At 38.3% G+C, this 25,437-nt stretch overlaps 1 protein-coding gene across 1 annotated transcript; it reads left to right on the forward strand.

The window, feature by feature from the left end:
* Nucleotides 1–24,605: 24,605 nt before the first annotated feature.
* LOC127076848 (uncharacterized) lies at nucleotides 24,606–25,141 on the forward strand. The gene has a single exon (XM_051018638.1). The coding sequence runs from the start codon at nucleotides 24,726–24,728 to the stop codon at nucleotides 24,930–24,932; it is 207 nt and encodes a 68-aa protein (XP_050874595.1). The 5' UTR covers nucleotides 24,606–24,725; the 3' UTR covers nucleotides 24,933–25,141.
* Nucleotides 25,142–25,437: the final 296 nt, after the last annotated feature.

The following is a 25,437-nucleotide window of genomic DNA, read 5'->3' on the forward strand; positions in this document are numbered from 1 at the left end:
TTGAGTATTTTTGGTAGAGACTTTGGGATGGACCTTGTGTGTCTTCCACTAGTGCAGATTGACGTTATCTTGGGTATGAACAGGTTGGTGTCTAACCGGGTTTCTATCAACTGTTTTGATAAGACTGTGATCTTTCCTGAGATTGAGGAAGGAGAGAATTTGGTTCTATCAGCGAGGCAGGTGAATGAGGCAGTAGCAAATGGGGCAGAGTTGTTTATGCTGTTAGCGACTTTGGAGGCTAAAGATAAACTGGTGATTTGTGATCTAGCCGTGGTGTGTGATTTTCCTGATGTGTTTCCTGAAGAAGTGAATGAATTGCCGCCAGAGCGTGAAGTTGAGTTCTCGATTGATTTGGTACCTGGTACTAGACCGATATCGATGGCTCCGTACCGTATGTCTGCTGTTGAGTTAGCTGAATTGAAGAGTCAGTTGGAAGATTTGTTGGATAAGAAATTTATTCGTCCGAGTGTGTCACCATGGGGTGCACCAGTGTTATTGGTTAAGAAGAAAGAAGGTACTATGAGGTTGTGTGTGGACTACAGGCAACTGAATAAAGTGACGATCAAGAATCGGTATCCTTTGCCGAGGATTGATGATTTGATGGATCAATTGGTTGGTGCGAGTGTGTTCAGCAAGATAGATTTGAGATCTGGGTATCATCAGATACGTGTGAAAACTGAGGATATTCAGAAGACTGCTTTCAGAACAAGGTATGGACATTATGAGTATTCTGTAATGCCTTTTGGTGTGACTAATGCGCCTGGAGTATTTATGGAGTATATGAATAGGATTTCCATCCGTACCTAGATAAGTTTGTTGTGGTGTTTATTGATGACATTTTGGTGTATTCGAAATCTGAAGAAGAGCATGCTGAGCATTTGAGAGTGGTTTTAGAAGTTCTACGAGAAAAGAAGTTATTTGTTAAACTGTCTAAGTGTGAATTTTGGTTAGAGGAGGTTAGTTTTCTTGGTCATGTGATTTCAAGAGGTGGTGTTGCTGTTGATCCTTCTAAGATAGAAGCGGTGTCTAAGTGGGAAGCTCCGAAGTCTGTTGCTGAGATTCGCAGTTTCCTAGGATTGGCTGGTTACTATAGGAAATTTATTGAGGGATTTTCTAAGTTGGCGTTACCGTTGACGATGTTGACTAGAAAGGGGCAAGCATTTGTTTGGGACTCAAAATGTGAAGAAGGTTTCCAAGAGTTAAAGAGAAGGTTGACTACTGCTCCTATTCTGATATTACCGAGTTCGTCGGAATCATTTGAGGTTTTCTGTGATGCTTCATTGTTGGGTTTGGGTGGTGTGTTGATGCAGAATAAGCAGGTTATAGCTTATGCTTCGAGACAACTGAGAGTTCATGAGAGGAACTATCCGACACACGATTTAGAGTTGGCAGCTGTGGTGTTTGTTCTGAAGTTGTGGAGACACTATTTGTACGGGTCAAGATTTGAAGTTTTCAGTGACCATAAAAGTTTAAAGTATTTGTTTGATCAGAAAGAGCTGAATATGAGACAGAGGAGATGGTTAGAATTTCTGAAGGATTATGACTTTGGTTTGAATTACCATCCGGGTAAAGCAAACGTAGTGGCTGATGCATTGAGTCGGAAATCATTGCATATGTCTATGTTAATGGTTAAGGAATTGGATTTGATTGAGCAGTTTAGAGACTTGAGTTTGGTGTGTGAGAGTACTCACAATAGTGTTAAATTGGGAATGTTGAAGTTGTAAGAACAAAAATTGTTCTACAACAGATTCCATGATTTTGATGATAACAAAGGATGAAACCAAAAATGGCACCCTAACGAAAAGTTTCTAAGTGTGCAGGGTTCTAAAGAAAGAAGAAACAAATCTGATGATGTCATCAGATGCAAAACAAGATCAGATGCAAAATCTCAAGTATCAGAAGCATCTAAAGTGGAATCTCATTCAAGAAGCTCTGACTCTGGACAAAACTACAAAGTATCAGAAGCATCTGAATATGAAGTAAAGTCTAGAAGCTCTGACTCTGAATTAATGCCTTCTGTAAACTCTGGAAGTTATCAGCGCCATCTGAACTTTCAAGAAATAACATCAGAAGCAAGATTCTCCAGATACACGAAGACTCTAATCAGAATTGTTAATCATGATGAAGTAACGTTTAAGCCAAGTTAAAGTTCTGCAAATGAATTTCCTCAATTAGAAAGAGACGTTAATCTCCACTTCCAAGAGAGAAGATACTAATTGTGGTAAGTAGTCACTTCTAAAAGAAAAAGTCTACTGCAGAAGCTATTAATGGAATGGCGTAACTACATCTCAATATCCAACAGATTCAACGCTACTTCAACTCTACTTCAACTCCTATAAATAGAGAAGAAATCTCATTCAGTAAAAACAAGAAATCACTAGCCAAAACTATACTGAAATCATATCACGCTCAAGAAAAACATCCTTGTTCTTCAAAGTTTTTCACTAAGCTTTTGCTTATAAAGTGAAAAATTTGTTCTTAAGTTTGTAATATTTGCTTTCTTAGAAGCACTCTAGATTACACATCTTGTATCTAATTTTTATTTGATTTCCTCAAGTGACTCTTTGCAGTCTGTAGACTTGAGAGGACTAAGAGATTTTCTTCTCTCTTAGGGGTTGTTTGTAATCTTTCAAGATTAGTGGATTAAGTCCTTGTTGAAGGCGAAATCACCTTGGCCGGGTGGACTGGAGTAGCTTTGTGTTATAAGCGAACCAGTATAAAATCATTGTGTGATTTCATTTTGCAAAAAGCGCTTATTTTTCAAACAATTCAAACCCCCCCCTTTCTTGTTTTTCTCACCTTCAATTGGTATCAGAGCTCCGGCTCTGTTATTGATTTTCTAATCAAACACTTAACCGTGTAGAGAGATCCAGTACGAGAAAAACAATGGCCCACTCAAATGAGAAAGATTCTTACAATGCCAAGCCTCCTGTTTTTGATGGAGAAAAGTTTGATTACTGGAAAGATAGAATCGAAAGTTTTTTTCTGGGTTATGATGCTGACCTCTGGGACATTGTCACAGATGGATACAAACCTCCAATCTTAAATGGAGTTGAAGTTCCCAGAAGCAAAATGTCAGAAGATCAGAAACGTGTTTTCAAGAATCACCACAAGGCCAGAACAATACTTCTAAATGCTATATCATACAACGAATACGAAAAGATCACCAACAGAGAGACGGCTAAAGATATACTTGACTCTCTGAAGATGACCCATGAAGGAAACTCCCAAGTCAAGGAGACGAAGGCTCTGGCGCTGATCCAGAAATATGAAGCTTTCAAGATGGAAGATGACGAAGCTATAGAAGCTATGTTTTCCAGATTCCAAACTCTTATTGCAGGTCTTAAAGTGCTAGACAAAGGATACACGACTGCAGATCATGTTAAGAAGATTGTCAGAAGTCTGCCAAAGAAATGGAGACCAATGGTTACTGCTCTGAAGTTATCAAAGGATCTGAACAATATCAGCCTTGAAGAACTTGTTAGTTCTCTCAGAAGCCATGAGATAGAACTAGAGGAGGATGAGCCTCAGAAAAGGAACAAGTCAGTGGCGCTGAAGTCCAGACCTGAAAGACGGAAGTCAGACAGAACCAAAGCCCTTCAAGCAGAAACTGCAGACACTGATGACTCTGAATCTGAAGACTCTGATGATGAATAAGAACTGTCCTTACTAACCAGAAGAGTTAAGCAACTCTGGAAAAGAAGGAACAACAACAACTTCAGAAGATCAAGACTCAGAGGGGATCGATCAGAGTCAACTTCAAAAGGTAAACCTAATAAAGATATTACCTGTTTTGAATGTAAAGAAACAGGTCATTACAGAAATGAATGCCCCAAGCTGAAGAAAGATAACCCTAGAAAAGAAAGCTTCAAGAAGAATACCTTCAGAACAAAGAAAGGATTAATGGCCACCTGGGACGATAGTGAATCAGGATCATCAGAATCTGACTCTGATGAACAAGCCAACGTAGCATTTATGGCTACCACATCCAGCAGCTCAGATGAAGAATCTGAAGAGGTATTTTCTGAACTTTCTAGATCTGACTTAGAATCATGTTTATCAGAAACTCTTACCTCTCTTCAGAAATTAAAACAAAAAATTAAAGACATTAAAGGCCTTCTTAAAGCAAAATCTGAAGTATGTAGTAGACTTGAGACAACAATTCTAGCAAGAGATGATACTATCAGATCTCTAATGATAGAAAGAGATGGAGCTAAAACAAAAAGCTTAGAATTGGAAGAAACGTTGTCTCAAGCACCACAAACTTCAAATGAAATTATTTATAAATATGAAGAAGCCTTTCAAAAATTTCTGAAGAATGGGATAGATAGGAGTATTATGGCATCCATGATTTATGGAGTAAGTCAGAATAATAAAAGGGGAATTGGTTATGATTCTGAGAAAGATAAACCCTCTACAAGTGATCAAATTAAATCTCCTTTTTCATACCACTACACACACACACAAAAACACAAATTTAAAAATGCTAGAAGACCCAAAGTTGTGAGAAACTCTGGGAAAACTAATCTAAAAGGACCCAAGAGATTCTGGGTACCGAAAGATAAGATTATCTATGTTGCAGATATCCTATGCAGCAAAGTTCAAACACCAGTCATGGTACCTGGACTCTGGATGCTCGCGACATATGACGGGAAGAAAGTCTATGTTCCAAAGCCTGGAACTTAAAGACGCTGGATTTGTAGGCTTCGGAGGAGATCAGAAAGGAAGGATCAGAGGCTCCGGAACTATTGGTAACGGTACTCTTCCCTCTATATCTGATGTTCTTTATGTAGAAGGATTAATGCATAACTTGTTATCCATAAGTCAATTAAGTGATAATGGTTATGATGTAATCTTTAATCAAAAAACGTGTAAAGCCATTAGTCAGAACGATGGCTCTGTCCTTTTCACAGGCAAGAGGAAAAACAACATTTATAAAATAAATCTTTCTGATTTAAAAGATCAAAATGTTAAATGTTTAATGTCAGTTCACGAAGAGCAATGGGTATGGCATAGACGCTTAGGCCACATTAGCATGAGAAAACTTTCTCAGCTAACTAAACTTGAGTTAGTCAGAGGCTTACCTAAACTGAAGTTTTCTTCAGATGCTCTGTGTGAAGCTTGTCAAAAAGGAAAGTTTTCAAAAACATCTTTTAAAAAGAAAAATGTTGTTTCTACCTCTAAGCCTCTGGAGCTTCTTCACATTGACTTATTTGGTCCTATGAAAACAGCATCAGTCAATGGAAAGAAGTATGGACTAGTAATCGTTGATGATTACAGCCGCTGGACATGGGTAAAATTCCTAAAGCACAAGAGTGAGTCTCACTCTGTATTCACCAGTTTCTGTTCTAAAGTGCAAAAAGAATTTGACTCTAAAATTGTTAGAGTCAGAAGTGATCATGGTGGAGAATTTGAAAATAAAGATTTTGAAGAATTATTTGATTCTAATGGAATATCCCATGATTTCTCCTGCCCTAGAACTCCACAACAAAATGGAGTTGTAGAGAGGAAGAATAGGACACTCCAAGAAATGGCCAGAACCATGATCAATGAAACAAATGTAGCAAAGCACTTTTGGGCAGAAGCTGTAAATACAGCGTGTTACATTCAGAATAGAATCTCTATTAGACCTATTCTGGATAAGACTCCCTATGAACTGTGTAAGGGAAGAAAACCCAACATTTCCTATTTTCATCCTTTTGGATGCATTTGTTTTATATTAAATACTAAAGAACATCTGAACAAGTTTGATTCCAAAGCACAGAAAGGTACTATGTTAGGATACTCAGAACGCTCTAAAGGCTATAGAGTATACAACACAGAAACCAAAATTGTGGAGGAATCAATTCATGTTAGATTTGATGATAAGCTTGACCCTGAAAAGTCAAAGCTAGTTGAAAAGTTTGCAGATTTAGAGATCACTCTGGTAGAATCTGAGAAAACTCCAGAAGCAACTGTCACTCCAGACTCTGAAGAAATTAAATCTCCAGAAATTCCAAGGAAAGTTAAAAGTCGCATTAACGTATCTGAAGATTTGATCTTGGGAAACAAAGATGAACCTGTTAGAACCAGATCTACCTTCAGAACTTCTGAAGATATTCCTCTGGGACTAGTGTCTCTGATTGAGCCTACGTCCTGTGATGAAGCTCTTCAAGATAACGATTGGGTGGCAGCTATGCAAGAAGAGTTAGATCAATTCTCCAAGAATGATGTCTGGGATCTCGTTCCAAAACCCAGAGGCACTCATGTCATTGGAACCAGATGGGTTTTCAGAAACAAACTGAACGAGAAAGGAGAAGTTGTCAGAAACAAAGCACGACTGGTAGCTCAAGGTTATAGTCAACAAGAAGGTATTGATTATAATGAAACTTTTGCTCCAGTCGCGAGGTTAGAATCTATTCGTCTTCTTGTATCTTTTGCTATTAATCATTCTATCAAATTATACCAAATGGATGTCAAGAGTGTATTTCTTAATGGTTATATTTCAGAAGAAGTGTATGTTAATCAACCTCCAGGCTTTGAAAATTCAAACTTTCCAGAACATGTTTTCAAACTTAAGAAATCTTTATATGGACTTAAACAAGCTCCCAGAGCTTGGTATGAACGTCTGAGCAATTTTCTTCTGGAACAAAATTTTATCAGAGGGAAAGTTGATTCTACACTCTTCTGTAAAAACCTTAATAATGATCTCATGATATGCCAAATTTATGTTGATGATATTATTTTTGGTTCTGCTAATATCTCTGTTTGCCAAGAATTTTCTAAGTTAATGCAGGCAGAATTTGAAATGAGTTTAATGCAAGAACTAAAGTTCTTTCTGGGAATTCAAATCAATCAAACCCCAGAAGTCACGTACATTTATCAAAGCAAGTACATTAAAGACGTTCTGAAGAAGTTTGATATGACTGAATGCAAATCTGCAAAAACTCCTATGCATCCAACTTGCATTCTGGAGAAGGAAGAAGTAAGCAACAAAGTTTGTCAGAAGCTCTATCGAGGTATGATAGGCTCTCTTCTCTATCTGACTGCTACTCGTCCTGATATTCTCTTCAGCGTCTGTCTTTGTGCCAGATTCCAATCAGATCCTAGAGAATCTCATTTAACAACTGTTAAGAGAATTCTTAAGTATCTGAAAGGAACTCCTAACCTATGCCTGATGTATGAGAAAACATCAGAGTATAGGCTTTCTGGTTATTGTGATGCAGATTATGCAGGAGATAGAATAGAACGAAAAAGTACTTCTGGAAATTGCCAGCTTCTGGGAAACAACTTAATCTCCTGGGCTAGCAAAAGACAGTCAACAATTGCTCTATCAACTGCAGAAGCAGAATACATCTCAGCATCACTGTGCACAACTCAGATGCTCTGGATGAAGCATCAGCTAGAAGATCTTCAGATATTTGAGAGTAACATTCCTATCTTTTGTGATAATACTGCTGCTATTTGTTTAAGTAAGAATCCCATTCTACATTCCAGAGCCAAACACATAGAAATAAAACATCATTTTATTAGAGACTATGTTCAGAAAGGGATAGTAACGCTGAAGTTCATTGATACAGAACATCAATGGGCAGATATCTTTACTAAGCCTCTAGCTGAAGATAGATTTCTTTTTATCTTAGAAAATCTGAACATTAAAAATTGCCCTGAGTAAAATTTGGCTCTGAACATGTAAAATGAGACTCTGATAAAAACAAATACACTTCTGCCTCTGACTCTGATACTTCTACCAAGTTAAGAAGATATCTGAGTTAGAAATCTTCAGAAATCCTTTGGTATTCCTGAAGATCAGATACATCAACACGTGGGGAACATGCGTCTAACCCTAGAACTTCTAGACAGCTGTCAAAAGAAATCAAAGGTCAGAACGCTTGAAATCTCCTCGAGCAGTGTGCTTACTGTTGGGATTAGACATTCATTAATGAGCTGTAATCATTTTCCCCCAAACGTGCTATTTTGGTTTTTGTGCTAACGCTGGTATGTGTGTCGTTTTGCATGTGTTTTTACCCTTAGTATATAAACACTTTCTCTCACTTTTCACACTTATCACTCTCACTCACTCTAAAACCCTAAACCCTTCTCTGAAAGTTCTCTGCAAGTTCTTCATCTTCTTCAATCTCCATCATCTTCATCAACATGGACGCTCAACAACAAGAACTCTTCAACCATTCTCAACAAGTGGAATCTAGTTCCAATCCCCAAACCTCAAACACTCAAACACCCACGGTTATAAGCGTCACCACAACCCCAGTTTATAAAGAACCTCACATTCTTGACCGTGAACAACACATTCATCTTTCAACTCCCTTTGAAGGTTTGGATGTACTGTGTGAATCGCTGGTAGATTTTGAGAACTTGAGAAGAAACGGTGTTGATCTTACTGAAGATCTTCGCAAGCAAGGTTGGGAAAACTACTTCGACAGGCTTTATGGTCCAATCTACCCTCTTCTGGTGAAGGAGTTCTGGAGATGTGCAGATGCTGATGATCAGTTCATTGTTTCTTTTGTTCTGGGAGTGAAGATAGTGATCACAGAAGGATCCATTGCCTCTCTGTTGAATATGGAAAGTAGTGGAGGTAAAAGGATTTACAACATTCCTCCAAGGTCAAAGCGCATCACTGAAGTCATCAACCCTACAATCTTCAAACCTAATGTTGAAGGAAACCCCTCTAAGAACAAGGAGCTTCATCAGAACCTCCGAGTTTGGCTGAAGATCATTCTGGGAACAATCCATCATCGTCCAGCCTCCAACTCTTCAGATTACATAAATGCAGATCAGAAATGCATTTTGTACTGCATCCAGAAAGGTATCAAGATCAACCTCCCTACTCTTCTCTTCAGATATCTGAGAGATTCAGTCAGAGAAACGAGGAATAATATGAAGCCCAGATCCTACATTCCTCTGGGAAGATTGCTCTCTGATGTCTTCATTGAGCATGGCTTGGTAGATGATCTGGAGAAGACCAGATGTATGGATGATCTGGCAATTGACGTGGGAAAGCCTCTGAATGCCAGAAACCTGAAGAGTATGGGAATCATCAAAGACATTAGAGTCAAGCCCACTATGGATGTGTCCTGGGAATGTCTAAAAGATCAGAGGAAGATGCCTCATGGCCTGGTCAGATTCTTCAAGGATGAGCCCAGAGACGCTGTTGCCCTCTATCTTCATCGTATGCTGGAAGAAGGTGTTGATGTTTCTGATTTCCGCCTTGAAGACTGTCTGGACTCTGTAGAAGATCTTGTCAGATACAAGAGAGGTGTCTCTGAGAAACAGATAGCTGCTGAGGCAAGGAGAGCAAAGAAAGCCAGACTTGGAGAAACTTCTGGCAGCAAAACTTCAGCACCTCTGAATGTCTCTTCTGGTAAGTCTATTCCTCCTGTCTCCTCTGCATCTATAATGGCTTCCTCTAACCCTCTCTCTTCACAACCAATATATACCACCTCTGAAATACCACCCTCAATCACCAGAACCTCCCAACCAACACCAGTTCTAAACATTGCTAGAACCTTCATTCCTCCCTCTCAACCTATACAAACCCACCAAAGCACTTCTTCTTCCTCATCTTCTGAATATGAATCACCCCCTTACCTTTCCCCTTCTTCTGACCAAGAGTTATCTGATCATGAGTCCTCTGATCAAGAACACTCTGACCCTAAGTCCCCAACAATAGCTGAAATTTATGCTAAAAATTTCGCTCCACAACCCACAAGACAATCTGAAGTAACCTCACCACTCCAAACTTCACTTCCACCACAACAAACAACAACTCTCCCCTCTGAAACTCAACCATCTGATCCCATCACCTCTGATATCACCCCACCAAAAATTCCCGCTGTACCTGGACCAGACTCTGACCCATTAGACCTAAACCCACTCTATGCTTCATCCCCCAGTCTTCAACCAGAACCAGATTCTGAATTTCAAGCAGAATCTGAACCTCAACCAGAATCAGAAACTGAACCTCACTCTCTAAATCTCAGCCCTCAAAACTCTCCACCTCATTCACCTGAACCTGAACCTGAACTTACCATACCTACCCTTGAGGAGGCCATTATACAGGTTGCAGAAGCTTCAGTCCAGAAGATCAAGTCTCTGGCTAGAAACTCTGAAGTTAGTGATGATCCTAAATCTGTTAGGACACACTGGAACAGAGTCATTAGTTGGATGACCTCTGAGTCTTATAGGCTGAAGAGTATCTCTGAACAAGTCAGAAATGGCTACATCAGAGACTCTGAGGAAAGACTCCAAGAGAGACTGGCTAGAGAAGCTGAGGCCAGAAGATTAGAGGAGGAAAGATTGGCTAGGGAAGCAGAAGAAGACGCAAAGAGGTTGGAAGAAGAACGACTGGCAAAGGAAGCAGAACTTCTAAGGATTCGGGAAGCTGAAGCCAAGGCTCAGGCAGATGCAGAAGCCCAAGCTGCTGCTGAAGCTGAAGCTCAGCAGGCTCTGATTCAGGGGGAGTCTTCCTCTGCGATCCCTCTGATTCTTAACACTCTGAAAGAGATAAAGCAAGATCAGCAAGAGATCAAGAAAGATCAGAATGAGCTTCGTGCCAGGATGGACAAGCAAGATGCCTTGAATGAAAACATCCAGAACATGTTTGCCATGTTGCTTCAGAGACTTCCTCAACCTCCGAACCCTTAGGCACTTAGGATTTATTTTGTTTGCTTGCCTAGTGTTTTTGCTTCTGTCTTCTTTTTAGCTCTGATATTTTCTTGGATCTGATGTTTTGCATGCTTTTGTGCCTTTGTGCTTCTGTTTAATGAAATGTTTTTCTCTTTATTATTCTTTTTATTTTTTTTATGCCTTTTTGATTATGCCAAAAAGGGGGAGAAATTATTAAATAGCTCTGATGAAAATTATGTCTAAAACCTTAAGCATTCTGCAACAATTATAGAAATAGTTCTGATAAAAATAGCTCTGATTAATTAATAGCTCTGATTAAATAACTCTAACATTAAATTTAAGAATTTGCAGAAAGTTTCAGAAATCTCATTACTTGAAAAGCTCTGGTAAGAACTTCTGAACTCCCTAGTACTAACTCAGGGGGAGCTTTTGTCTATCTGATCTAATATTTTTCATGTTTCTTCTGATAATTTTATTTGTTTTGTCATCATCAAAAAGGGGGAGATTGTAAGAACAAAAATTGTTCTACAACAGATTCCATGATTTTGATGATAACAAAGGATGAAACCAAAAATGGCACCCTAACGAAAAGTTTCTAAGTGTGCAGGGTTCTAAAGAAAGAAGAAACAAATCTGATGATGTCATCAGATGCAAAACAAGATCAGATGCAAAATCTCAAGTATCAGAAGCATCTAAAGTGGAATCTCATTCAAGAAGCTCTGACTCTGGACAAAACTACAAAGTATCAGAAGCATCTGAATATGAAGTAAAGTCTAGAAGCTCTGACTCTGAATTAATGCCTTCTGTAAACTCTGGAAGTTATCAGCGCCATCTGAACTTTCAAGAAATAACATCAGAAGCAAGATTCTCCAGATACACGAAGACTCTAATCAGAATTGTTAATCATGATGAAGTAACATTTAAGCCAAGTTAAAGTTCTGCAAATGAATTTCCTCAATTAGAAAGAGACGTTAATCTCCACTTCCAAGAGAGAAGATACTAATTGTGGTAAGTAGTCACTTCTAAAAGAAAAAGTCTACTGCAGAAGCTATTAATGGAATGGCGTAACTACATCTCAATATCCAACAGATTCAACGCTACTTCAACTCTACTTCAACTCCTATAAATAGAGAAGAAATCTCATTCAGTAAAAACAAGAAATCACTAGCCAAAACTATACTGAAATCATATCACGCTCAAGAAAAACATCCTTGTTCTTCAAAGTTTTTCACTAAGCTTTTGCTTATAAAGTGAAAAATTTGTTCTTAAGTTTGTAATATTTGCTTTCTTAGAAGCACTCTAGATTACACATCTTGTATCTAATTTTTATTTGATTTCCTCAAGTGACTCTTTGCAGTCTGTAGACTTGAGAGGACTAAGAGATTTTCTTCTCTCTTAGGGGTTGTTTGTAATCTTTCAAGATTAGTGGATTAAGTCCTTGTTGAAGGCGAAATCACCTTGGCCGGGTGGACTGGAGTAGCTTTGTGTTATAAGCGAACCAGTATAAAATCATTGTGTGATTTCATTTTGCAAAAAGCGCTTATTTTTCAAACAATTCAAACCCCCCCCTTTCTTGTTTTTCTCACCTTCAGAAGTTAACGAGTGGTATTTTGGATGAGATCAGAGAGGGTCAGAAATCCGATGTACTTTTGGTTGACAAGTTGACTCTAGTGAATCAAGGTCAAGGTGGTGAATTCAGAGTTGATAAGAATGGTGTTTTGAAATTTGGTAATCGGGTGTGTATTCCGGATGTTACTGAACTTAAGAAGAGTATTCTGGAGGAAGGACATCGTAGTGGCCTGAGTATTCATCCTAGAGCTACGAAGATGTATCATGATTTGAAGAAGTTATTTTGGTGGCCGGGAATGAAAAGAGAAATTGCGAGTTTTGTTTATTCCTGTTTGACTTGTCAGAAGTCAAAGATTGAGCATCAGAAACCGTCTGGGCTAATGCAACCGTTGACTATTCCAGAGTGGAAGTGGGATAGTATCAGTATGGATTTTGTGTCTGGTTTGCCGAGGACAAATAAGAATTGTGAAGCTATTTGGGTGATTGTTGACAGATTGACAAAGTCGGCTCATTTCATTCCGATCAGAATGGATTATCCGTTAGAGAGATTAGCTGAGTTGTATATTGAGAAGGTTGTAAGTTTGCATGGTATTCCGTCTAGTATTGTTTCGGACAGAGATCCTAGATTTACATCGAAGTTCTGGGAAGGTTTGCAGAAGGCTTTGGGAACTAAGCTGAGATTGAGTTCTGCATATCATCCGCAGACTGATGGTCAGACTGAGAGGACGATTCAGTCACTAGAGGATCTTTTGAGGGCTTGTGTTTTGGAAAAGGGAGGTGCTTGGGATTGTTATTTGCCTTTGATTGAGTTTACCTACAACAATAGTTTTCATTCGAGCATTGGTATGGCACCGTTTGAAGCTTTGTATGGTAGGAGATGTCGGACACCTTTATGTTGGTATGAGTCCGGTGAGAGTGCGGTGGTTGGACCGGAGATTGTTCAACAGACTACGGAAAAGATTAAGATGATTCAGGAGAAGATGAGAATTGCTCAGAGTCGTCAGAAGAGTTATCATGACAAGAGGAGGAAGTCACTTGAGTTCCAAGAGGGAGATCATGTGTTCCTTCGTGTTACTCCGATAACTGGTGTTGGTCGAGCTTTGAAGTCGAAGAAGTTGACACCTCGATTTATTGGTCCTTATCAGATTTTGGAGAGGATAGGGGAGGTAGCCTATCGTGTCGCTTTACCGCCATCGCTTGCGAATTTGCATGAGGTTTTTCATGTGTCTCAGCTGAGGAGGTACATTCATGATCCGTCGCATGTAGTCCAAATAGATGATGTACAGGTGAGAGATAACCTGACTGTTGAAACATCACCTATGAGGATTGAGGATCGAGAGTTGAAGCAGTTGCGGGGTAAAGAGATTGCCTTGGTGAAGGTAGCTTGGGGAGGACCAGCAGGTGGCAATGTGACTTGGGAACTGGAGAGTAAGATGAAGGAGTCTTACCCAGAGTTGTTCGCTTGAGGTATGTTTTCGAGGACGAAAACTCTTTTAGGGGAGTAAGATGAAGGAGTCTTACCCAAACTTCTTAACTATGTTCTTGGCATACTTGCTGTAACACCCCAATAAAATAAAATAATTATTTAAATTAAGTTAATGGTATATTATTAATTTAATCAAATAATTGGATTATTTTATTATTGGATTATTATTATTATTATTTTGGAATAATAATTATTGGAAAATATATAAGTTGAAATAAGGAAAAAGAGTTTTCATTTTGTAAAAGGGTTTCACGTGAAAACTGAGAAGCTGCAGAGAAGAGGAGAAAGGGGCAAAGAGGAAGAACCAAAGAGCAAAGGTTGGAGAAGAGCTTGGAGCTTAGAGATTTTGCCGGATTAACTCAGGTAAGGGGGGTTTATCGTCGTTTAATGGGTATTATGGATTAGCATGTACTGGGTAGTGATAAGCCATGGAATTGACCCTAATTGGGATTACGAATGCTGAAAAATTATGTTGGATAAATTGTGTTTAGGCTGTAATTGAATTGGTGTTTGAGTTAGTTGTGGATTTCCGAACGTATAGCTTTTTACGGAATTGGAATCGGAGGTCCGGAAGTCCTCCAACGGCGGAAAATGCGGAGAATTCTGCATTCTGCCTTGTGTTAGCGCAGGAACAGCTTCTGTCTTGCGTTAACCGGTTAACCCAGGGTGTTAACCGGTTAACACTGTGTTGAATTGTGTAAATTGTTGTTTTGTCTGCGTTAACCGGTTAACCCAGGGTGTTAACCGGTTAACACTGTTGTGATTGCTGAGATATTGCTGTTTGTGCTGCGTTAACCGGTTAACCCAGGGCGTTAACCGGTTAACACTGTTAAGTTTTGGGACAGGAAGCGTGTTTGTGTTGCGTTAACCGGTTAACCCAGGGCGTTAACCGGTTAACGCTGTTGCAGAAGGGAAAAAGTGTTAATTAAAATGTTGTATGCCTAATTGATGGTTGCCTATACCCGTGTGTGATATAGTAGGGATTATTTCCCGCTGTTTTGAGCAGTATCGGTATTAGTAGAGTGTGCTAATACTGTGATTGAATTAATTGACATGATATGATGTTTTGATACATGTGTTGATGATGTGTGATGGTATGCATAATATTGTGAATGTATATGTTATGCATGTGTTGTGAATGGACTGTTTTATGGCTTAGAGTGTGAGCATATGTCCATTGTGGATTTTGTTGTGATGTTGCATTGCTAGATGATTAGCATGCATATTGTGGCCTTTATGGTGGTAGCTAATCCCCGTGGTGAGGAATTAGTGATGTTAGTCATTTTGGACTGTTGTTGATGTTTGCATGCTAGGTGAATTAGCGTGCATAGCATGGCCCTTGGGGTGGTAGCTAATTCCCATAGTGAGGAATTAGTGATGTGAGTCACTAGGTCTCAAATGAGTGGGACTAGTGAGCTTGGTAGCCGTACCTGGATTGGTCGGTGAAGTTGAACTATATGTTCAAGAATAGTCGGTACCGCATGCATGGAGTCTCATTGCATAAATTTTGTATGGCGTATAATATGAATGGATGTATTCCAGTATTATACGTGTGTTGTGTGTTTGTGTTGGCATTGAGTATGAGTATGAAGTGTGTTGGTGTTGAATATGATATTTGAGTTGATGTGTCGTTACTGAATAAGTGATATGATTAGGGTGATTAATGTGTTATTTACTTAACAATACATGAGATTTTATAATGCTTATTATATCGATTGAGGAACTCACCCTTACAACTTTATTTTCAGGTAACGAGCAGTGAGTGAGTAGAAGCTAGTCCTCGGAGTCTAGTATAGTTCCTTAGTGGGTCGTGCTCTGATAGATGTAACATCGGGACGGGATGTTTTACTTGTTTTCATTGATGATTGTTGAATAAGCTTACATGTATTGTATTACATGTTTTGTATTGATGTTGGATTTTATTCCGCTGTGAATTATGCAAATGTTTTATTTGATTAAATAAATGAGCATGACAGGATGGATTGGAACATGGTGTGAAGTGTGTGTGTGACACCCTTAACTGCATAATTACTCTGAGTTTTATATGTTGTTTTAATTAAATATTGGGGTATTTTAGAAGGGTGTTACACTTGCTTTGGGAGAGAAACATAGAGTCCTCCATTTGGTTTACTTGCATTCCAAGGAAATAGGTCAGTTCTCCCACTAGACTCATTTCAAACTCAGACTGCATCTGGTGAACAAATTTTTGAACCATTTGTTCTGACATTCCACCAAAGACTATATCATCAACATAGATTTGAGCTATCATGATTTTGCCTTCATCATCCTTCACAAACAAGGTTTTATCTATGCCACCTTTTCTGTATCCATTTGAGGTCAGAAATTCAGTTAACCTTTCATACCATGCTCTAGGTGCTTGTTTCAACCCATACAAGGCTTTCCTCAACTTGTATACATGCTCAGGTTGGTTAGGATCACAGAACCCTTTAGGTTGTTCCACATAGACTTCTTCATTCAGGTAGCCATTCAAGAATGCACTCTTCACATCCATTTGGAATAGCTTAAACTTCAGGATGCATGCTACCCCCAACAGCAATCTGATGGACTCAAGCCTAGCCACAGGAGCAAATGTCTCATCAAAATCTACCCCTTCAACTTGAGTGTATCCTTGAGCTACTAGTCTTGCTTTATTTCTAGTAATTACTCCTTTCTCATCAGATTTGTTTTTGTAGATCCACTTGGTACCAATGATGTTGGTCCCTTCAGGTCTTGGAACTAGTTCCCATACTTCATTCCTTTTGAACTGCTCAAGTTCCTCTTGCATGGCAGTGATCCAGTATTCATCAGTCAGGGCTTCTTTCACATTCTTCGGTTCAACCTTGGATACAAAGCAGGAATTTGAGTTTATTCCTCTTGACCTGGTAGTTACACCACTGGTGGGATCCCCTATGATAAGATCCTTAGGGTGGTCTTTCTGAATTCTGATAGATGGCACTTTGGTGGTTACATCTACTTCACATTCAGGAGGAGGTTCCTGTACTTCTTCAGACTTGACTGGACTGTCAGTTGAACTGTCGAGGAATGTTTCAACATCCTCCATGACATCGGTTCCTTCCTCTTTATCATCCACAATCACATTTATGGATTCCATCAGGACATTGGTCCTGTAGTTGAACACTCTGTAGGCTCTGCTGTTAGTGGAGTATCCCAGAAATATACCTTCATCACTTTTGGGATCTAGCTTCCTTCTCTGTTCACGATCTGTGAGGATGTAGCATTTACTTCCAAAGATATGAAAGTACTTCACAGTGGGTTTTCTGCCTTTCCATATTTCATATAGAGTGGAGGAGGTTCCTTTTCTCAAGGTGACTCTGTTGTGAACATAGCACGCGGTATTCATTGCTTCAGCCCAGAAGTGCATGGGGAGCTTCTTTGCATGAATCATTGCTCTGGAAGATTCTTGAATAGTTCTATTTTTTCTTTCAACTATTCCATTCTGCTGAGGAGTTATAGGAGAGGAGAACTCATGACTTATTCCTTCAGACGAGCAAAACTCATCAAACTTGGAATTCTTGAACTCCGTACCATGATCACTTCTAATCCGGACCACACAACAGTCCTTTTCCCTTTGAAGTCTTATGCACAGGTCTTTGAAGACATCAAATGTATCTGACTTCTCTCTGATGAAGCTTATCCACGTGTATCTGGAATGGTCATCCACCACCACGTATGCATATTTCTTCCCACCAAGACTTTCAACCTGCATAGGTCCCATTAGGTCCATGTGCAACAGTTCCAGAACTCTGGAGGTTGTGGGATGTCCCAGCTTCGGATGTGACGTCTTGGTTTGCTTGCCCACCTGGCATTCTCCACAGACTCTTCCTTCATCAATCAGAAGCTTTGGAATTCCTCTGACTGCTTCCTTGGATATAATCTTCTTCATTCCCCGTAAGTGGAGATGTCCAAGGCGTCTATGCCACAACTTCACATCCTGTTCTTCCTTGGCTGAGGAGCATGTTGTGGAAAAGTTAGAGACTTCAGGTTCCCACAGGTAGCAGTTATCTTTGGACCTGGTTCCTCTCATAACTTCCTGATTGTCACCATTTGTCACAATGCATAGCTCCTTAGTAAACTGAACATGAAACCCTTGATCACACAGCTGACTTATGCTGATGAGGTTTGCAGTTAGTCCTCTTACTAACAGCACATTATTCAGTTTTGGCACTCCAGAACAGTCCAGTTTGCCCACACCTTTTATTTTTCCTTTAGCACCATCACCAAAGGTCACATAGCTGGTAGTGTAAGGTTGAATATCTACCAGTAGATTTTCCATACCAGTCATATGTCTTGAGCATCCACTGTCAAAGTACCAGTCCTCTCTGGTAGAAGCCCTTAGAGCAGTGTGTGCTATCCTAGCATACCATTGTTGCTTCTTAATGGGAACATATCGCTTATGTGTTTTATGCTTAGGTCTGACATGCGAGGCTTGGTTAGGGAAACCCTGAATCCAGTAGCAGAAGGCTTTTATATGACCAAGCCTACCACAGTGGTGACACCTCCACTCCTGGTATTTCCTCTTCTGATGATCATTCATCCTAGTTCCTCGATGTTGAGACATTGGCTTTGACTTCCGCTTGAACTTCTGAACTTTAGCCTTTGGGCGTTTGTGTTCAGTTGAGGATCTTTTCCCAAATCCAAGGCCAGATTTGGTTCCAGACTGCTGTCCCACCTTTAGAATCTCTTCTAAGGTGTCAGTTCCCTTATTCATCATTCTGATGGATTTAGTCATCTGATTCAGCTTGGAAGTCAGCAGGGTTATCTCACCATTTAGACCCTCTATGACAGACAGTTGCTTCTGTCTCTCATCTTCCAGTTCCTTGATGAGTTTCTTTTGCTTTTCTCCTTGTGCACGCACTTCTGCACTGGTGGAACACAGCTTCTTATAGGCTGCAGCAAGTTCATCAAAGGTCAGTTCATCTGCACTTGAGTCATCTTCAGAGGCACAAACACTGGTTAGTGCAGTGACATGTTTGGCAGATTCTCCTTCAGACTCACTTTCAGAGTCTCCTTCAGACCATGTGATAGCTAACCCCTTACTTTGCAATTTGAGGTAAGTAGGGCATTCAGCTCTGACGTGTCCATACCCTTCACAGCCATGACACTGGATTCCCTTGCCGTGATTGAACTTCTCATCAGAAGTTGATCTTTTCTTAATGTCAGACGGGATGTTCTTGACATTGGGTCTACCTCTTTGATCAATCTTCTTCACGAACTTGTTGAACTGTCTCCCAAGCATGGCTAGGGCTTCTGATATACTTTCATCACCTCCAGTATATCCTGCTTCTGACTCCTCTTCAGTATTAGATACAAAAGCTATACTTTTGTTCTTCTTCTCTGCATACTCACCCAAGCCCATTTTAAAGGTTTGGAGGGAACCAATGAGTTCATCCACCTTCATGTTGCAGATGTCCTGCGCCTCCTCTATGGCTGTGACCTTCATAGCAAATCTCTTAGGCAAGGACCTGAGAATCTTTCTTACAAGTTTCTCTTCAGCCATTTTCTCACCTAGTCCACCAGAGGTGTTTGCAATTTCAAGAATATTCATGTGAAAGTCATGAATAGTCTCATCCTCTTTCATCCTCAGATTTTCAAACTTGGTGGTCAGCATCTGAAGTTTGGACATCTTCACCTTGGAAGTACCTTCATGAGTTACCTTGAGGGTATCCCAAACTTCCTTAGCTAGTTCACAGTGGTGTACCAGCCTGAAGATGTTCTTGTTGATTCCATTGAACAATGCATTCAAGGCTTTGGAATTTCCAAGAGCTAATGCCTCTTGCTCCTTGTCCCACTCTTCTTCAGGAATCTGCACACTGGCTCCATCTTCACCTGTCCTCATTGGATGTTCCCATCCTTTGTTGACAGCTCTCCAGACTTTGCTGTCTAGAGACCTTAAGAAGGCTATCATACGAGGCTTCCAGTCATCATAATTAGAGCCATCCAACATGGGTGGTCTGTTTGAGTGTCCTAAATCCTTGTCCATGGTACTAGAAAGTAACTTCCCTAGATCTCACCCAGAAATTCACAGGCAGGGTGCCTGCTCTGATGCCAATTGAAATTCTAGTTATCAGACTTTGGATGTCACACTGGTTGTTATGACATCCAATTCTGCACTGACAGGGATTATGCAGAACTTAACAGTAAGTGCAGTAAATAACACAAGTAATTGTTCACCCAGTTCAGTCCAACATGACCTACGTCTGGGGGCTACCAAGCCAGGGAGGAAATCCACTATTAGTAGTATCAATTCAAAGCTAAACTCACCCGTTTACAACTTATCACTTAATCCCTACCCAATGCAATTTCAATCTTAACCTAAGATCAGAGTTCCTACTCACTCCCCCTCAATCACCTCAGTGATTACTATCTTTAAACAATATGAAAGACAAGTTGAAGTCACACTTCAAACAACTCTTGATTGTGCTTCACAGCTTTAATCAAGATACACAGCACTCACGCTTAAAAGCTTTGAGTGACACAACACTTACAACTCAATGAACACCATATGCCAAAGTTATCATCTACTTGATAATGACTTGGCTTACAAGATACGTCTAATACAAGACTCACAAAAATACAGCAGTGAAGTATGATGGACACACTTAATCTTCACGCCTCAAAATCCCTGAAACTGAATGAAGGAACGCCTTCCTTTTATATTGCAGTGTCCTGGGCTTTTGCACCTGTATTCTCCTGAATTTAAGGTCACACAAGTTTCCATAAATTCAACATTTAGGTTACTAACAAATAGGCTATTTGTTAGGTTCATTGAATGTAGATTGGTTGTTGATTTCCTGGTTTTTCTCTAAGCTGTTGACTTCCTGAAGAATAGCCTGAGAAAAAGCTGAAACAGAAAACTGAACAACCTACAATATAGCATATGCTGTCAGGCATGAATGTCACGACATTCAGCTTGACATCAAGGTTCATATGCTGAGTCTGTTTTTCCAGAAAACAGACTGTACAATTTTGCTGACCTGTACATGATCAAAATGACCATACTACAGTGAAAGCTTACATTAATAAATGTCAAAGTGTCCAACTTAACATTTACACAATTGGCCTTAAGTTAGTTCTGTTATTCTTTTTGAAGAACAAACTAAGTTACATGCTGAAGTATAGCAGAACACCACTCTGTCTAATCTTCAGCAGCTGCTGTCAATGATGAAAGTCATAACATCCAGTTTGACTTTCAGTCAGTAGGCCTTATGCTAGGTATGGTCTTTCCTTGATAACCAGACTGGAAATAAATACTAAGTTCTAACAGAACTCCTGCTGTCCTTAGTATCTGTTGACAGGTATGAATGTCACAGCATCCAGTTTGACATTCAATAAAACCTGTGTTAGCTAGTCCTGCAGTAACTACAATGTAGTCACATCTACATGTCATGACATCAGTCAAGACATTAGTAACCATCTAGTGTTTTACCATATAATGCAGCCAATTAAACATCTACAAGTGCAGATTCTTTCATGGGGCTCGAGGGTACCTTACTCTTGCCTATTTAAATCAGGCGTTGGCACATTATAATATATTTTCTCTCGAAGTATTATGTGGTGTGTGCTGCGAGAATCTAGCGTGTGGTCCTTTGTGTGTGGCTATATATCCTTATATGTCACTTACTGAGTTTCCCGAACGTTTGTTGCTTTCAGTGTCCTTGGCCAATATATTTTCCTTATTGTTAATATAGGGTTAGGCTCAAGTGTGAAGGTCGCTCATGCTCCCTATGCTCTTTATTCCTAACTTTTTTCGGAACACATAGTCCGCCCTTGGTCTTTTTTTGAAGATCCAACATTTCGTACCATCGTTGAATCCCTTACTTCCACAGTTAATTTAATGAATCAGTCTATGTATTCTATGGAGTTTCTTTCTTCTTTTGGTGGATTCCATTGAGGACGACTATAATTTTTTGTAGACATTTTCTTGTTGTGAATTCATCACACAATTTTCTCTAAGAACTGATGGTACCGTCCTCCAAGGTTTTATACCATGACATGGCGAGTCCTTTTACATTTAACACAAATAACTTGCATTTCATGACACTTCTTACGAGGCAATAGTCGAGCATATAGTCCACATGTTGTATGTGTTCATATGAATCCATGGTTCTATTGTGATTGTCTGGCTTTCAGGATTTCTCTAGGTACTTGGGATCCTGCAGTCAACAATGTGCTTGGGGAATGAATTCTTTCGACAACGAGATAGAGTTTGGTGAATGATGCCTTACTTGTTTCTCCTTTGAGGGTGGTGTGACAAGGATCTCCTAGGATGATGTTCTTCAGGATGAGTGTGGCTACCCTTTTCGCCCCCTGAATCACGAGGAGGTAAGTTACAATCGTGAGAGCAACGACACTCTAGTGATCTGGGTTCCCTCCTTTATTGTGATGTGACATCACCATGAATGACCCTAGGTGTGGTCCCAAGTTCATCATGCTAAAATACTTATAGCCGAACAACGACTCACAATGGAGCCTCTTGTTGATTTTATTTTATACACACAACTCTCTTGTTGAGAAAAAGCATGTTTTACCGTTGAGCTAGGTTATACATGCTCATTATGAGTTTGTTTGTGCCTTGTATTCCGAGTGAGGTCTAGAGTCATTGTAGTCATTAGAGATTGTTTCAAAATTTGGCCTTGGAGTGGTTGTTGAAACGGTTGGAGTGATGGTAGGACCTGGAAAGTTTCTAGTATAATTGGAAGAGAAGTCAGAATCTATGGGATGTGGCGGCTTGAGAGTCACTAAAATCGAATTGCTTGTCCCAGGGGGAGGAAATGGATCTTCTGAGGTGTGAATGAGGACTAGGTGCAGCGATGTTGGGTCGTAGGGGCGACATTGCGATAAGCGGAGGTTCCAGTCGCTTTGAAAGCTACCATCGTTGGCGATTATAGAAGTTAACAATGATTGGACCGATTAACAAAAATGGTTGTGGCAACGCAATATAAGGAATACAAGAAATCATAAGAGAAATTTTGTGAAAATCAAGAAACAATTTCCAAATGTGGTGCCAATGGGGAAATTTGTGGTAGGTTGGTGATGTCCACCGTGGAAGGTCTTCGACACAATGGTAGAAGTCTCAGACATGCGAAAGAGTAGCACTCTAACAACAAAGTCAGAGAGAAGAAACTTGCAATTATGTAATGATTCGTAGCTTAGTGTGACACCAAATCACACTTATAATACAATGACAATTATAATCGACCCCGTAAACACATCGCCTTGTGGGGGGATGTCAGATGGATTCAACTAATTGAGATGAATGATGTGTCTGGCTTTAATAGGGGTCCTCCTAGCGAGAGTAGACATGTTTACCAATCTATATTAAATTAGTTTTAGATTAAGCTTTTTTTTTTCTTGGGACGAATCATATTAAACCGGTTGACCGATCCATAACAAGTATTATCATAGTGTTTGTTAGTATAACTTAGTAAAGATAATTTGAGACAAATAAATATTATAAGTAGACCGTTAAAATAAGTGGGAGACATTACTCTCATTTAGTCAAATTTGATATCAAATTAAATTAGGTTTCATTGAGTCTCTTTGAAAGAAATTTGAACTGTTTTTAATTCTCAGATTTCAATTTTTATTTCTAAGTTTTTGTTTTATTTCTCTGTTGTTTTTAAATATATTATAACATAATAAAAATCAATATTTTTTTCAAAGGTATCATTTTTCATAATAAAATCATTCATCTGTATATTTTTTATAAAACTAAAAATTTCAACTGTGTATTAAAGTCTAGAATTTTCATTTAGAGTAATTTTACCATTATATATTTGGATGAATTTTAAATTTTTTAGAATTTTATATGTTTTAACTGGAATTTTTTAGTATTTTTATGTAAAATTATCAAAAAAAAAAATTTGTTTTTTCTTGAAAATTTTGATAATTTTTAATATGGGTTAAGGTTTTTCAAGAAAATATCGGATTTTTTGAAATCGATTTTTTTAAAATTTCCGATATTTTTTGTTCTTTGAAAGTTTGAAATTTGAAATTTTTGATATTTTTTATTAAATTATTTAAAAATCTCGGTATTTTCTTACCAAAAAATTTAAAAAATCTGATATTTTTGTCAAATTTTTTAAAATTTTAGATATAAAATGTGAGAATTTTAAGAAACATAGAAAAATATGTATAAAAAATTTCGTTATCAGTATATTAATAAGAGTGAAAAATTAAAAAATAATTTGATAAATATTAAGAATGATATTTTTTAAAATTTAAAATTATAAATGTGTTAGGTACTAGTATAAATTTGGGATGACAAATTATACTCTTAAACCTATCAACGCCGGTCCAACCAACCATTCAATGAATTGAATTCGGATCCAAATTAACTCTACAATCAAACGGTCAATATACATTACTCCATGCACCTAATTATCGTTGACTTTGAGCCAGAAATTGAGAACAAAACAAAAGCATTTACTAGTACTAGTTTGTTGCATTTAATATTTTGAGTCTCTCTATCTCTGTCCCAAAATGTGGGCTGCATTTAATATTTTGAACGTATTATTGTAAATCTCATTTTATTTTTAATTAATACTTTTATTATGTCAAAATTTAGTTAAAGAGTATGATACTTTATTTCAATTTAATATTAAGATTTACATTAAAAATAATTAATTTATCATGGCACGAATCTAAATACTAGTATATTTGTTTCTCAAAAAAAATGGGTATTAATTTATTGAAATATTTAATACACACTTTAGTCATTGCCATTCTAGAAATAATAATACAGTATATAATTTACCTTTTCTACACGGAAGTAATCTATATTACCTGTGTGAATAGAAGAAAAAGAAAAGTCAAATAAAAGTTTAGAAACGGTGGCAAAAATGGTAATTAATGGTAGCATCGAGGGCAATTTGATGAGATTTATTTACATATAGAAAGGCAGAGTGAGTACTCAGGTCTCTGTTTCTCTTCTCTTTATTACTCTCTGTAACTCGTTGGGTGACTCAGTTGATTGCAGATTCATTCATTCATTCATCAATGCTAGTAGCATAGTAGTATTTCTATGGCGAATCAGTTAGGAAATCTGGTGGAATCAATAAAGTCAAAGGTTCGATCAACACTGAAGATGAAGAAGGGAAAGAAACCATACATGAAGATCGACAAGAGTGCAAGCGTAAAGGTCGAGATTCGAAGCAGAAAAGCTCGTAAGATTATTGAGAAGACGTTGAAAGCTGCTGATAATCCTGGCAAGCATAACATCACTGTATAATTTCTAATATGAAGATAGATGTAAGTTAGATTGGGTAATTAGATCAAGATGATAGATATAATAAAATCTTTTATGTGTTTTTGTTGTTTTTGTCATTTCTGGTTTGGAGAATAGATTAGAACTATCTAGAATCTAGATTGTATTTCATCAATAATACTATGAATGAATCAACAACTACCATAGTCTCAATCAAATCGATTTTTAACATATATACATCTCCCTGCTTGTGAAATTTGCACATTTTTAAGAATTTAATTGATATATTTAACTTTTTTGAATCACATTTAAATTGTAACTTATGATGGATGTGATATATTGATAAATAAAACATTTTAGAGAGATAATGCATATCAATTAATATTTTTTTGTTAAATATTATTACGTCTTTTTCATAAAAAAATTATCATTTTTATATTTATTATTGTCTCAAAATAATAATAATTTAATAAAGTTAGTTATTCAAAATTTATATTTAACTATAGTTTCATTTTGATTTTTTTTTCTT

The sequence above is a fragment of the Lathyrus oleraceus genome, chromosome 4, assembly GCF_024323335.1.
Source record: "Lathyrus oleraceus cultivar Zhongwan6 chromosome 4, CAAS_Psat_ZW6_1.0, whole genome shotgun sequence".
NCBI lineage: Eukaryota > Viridiplantae > Streptophyta > Magnoliopsida > Fabales > Fabaceae > Lathyrus > Lathyrus oleraceus.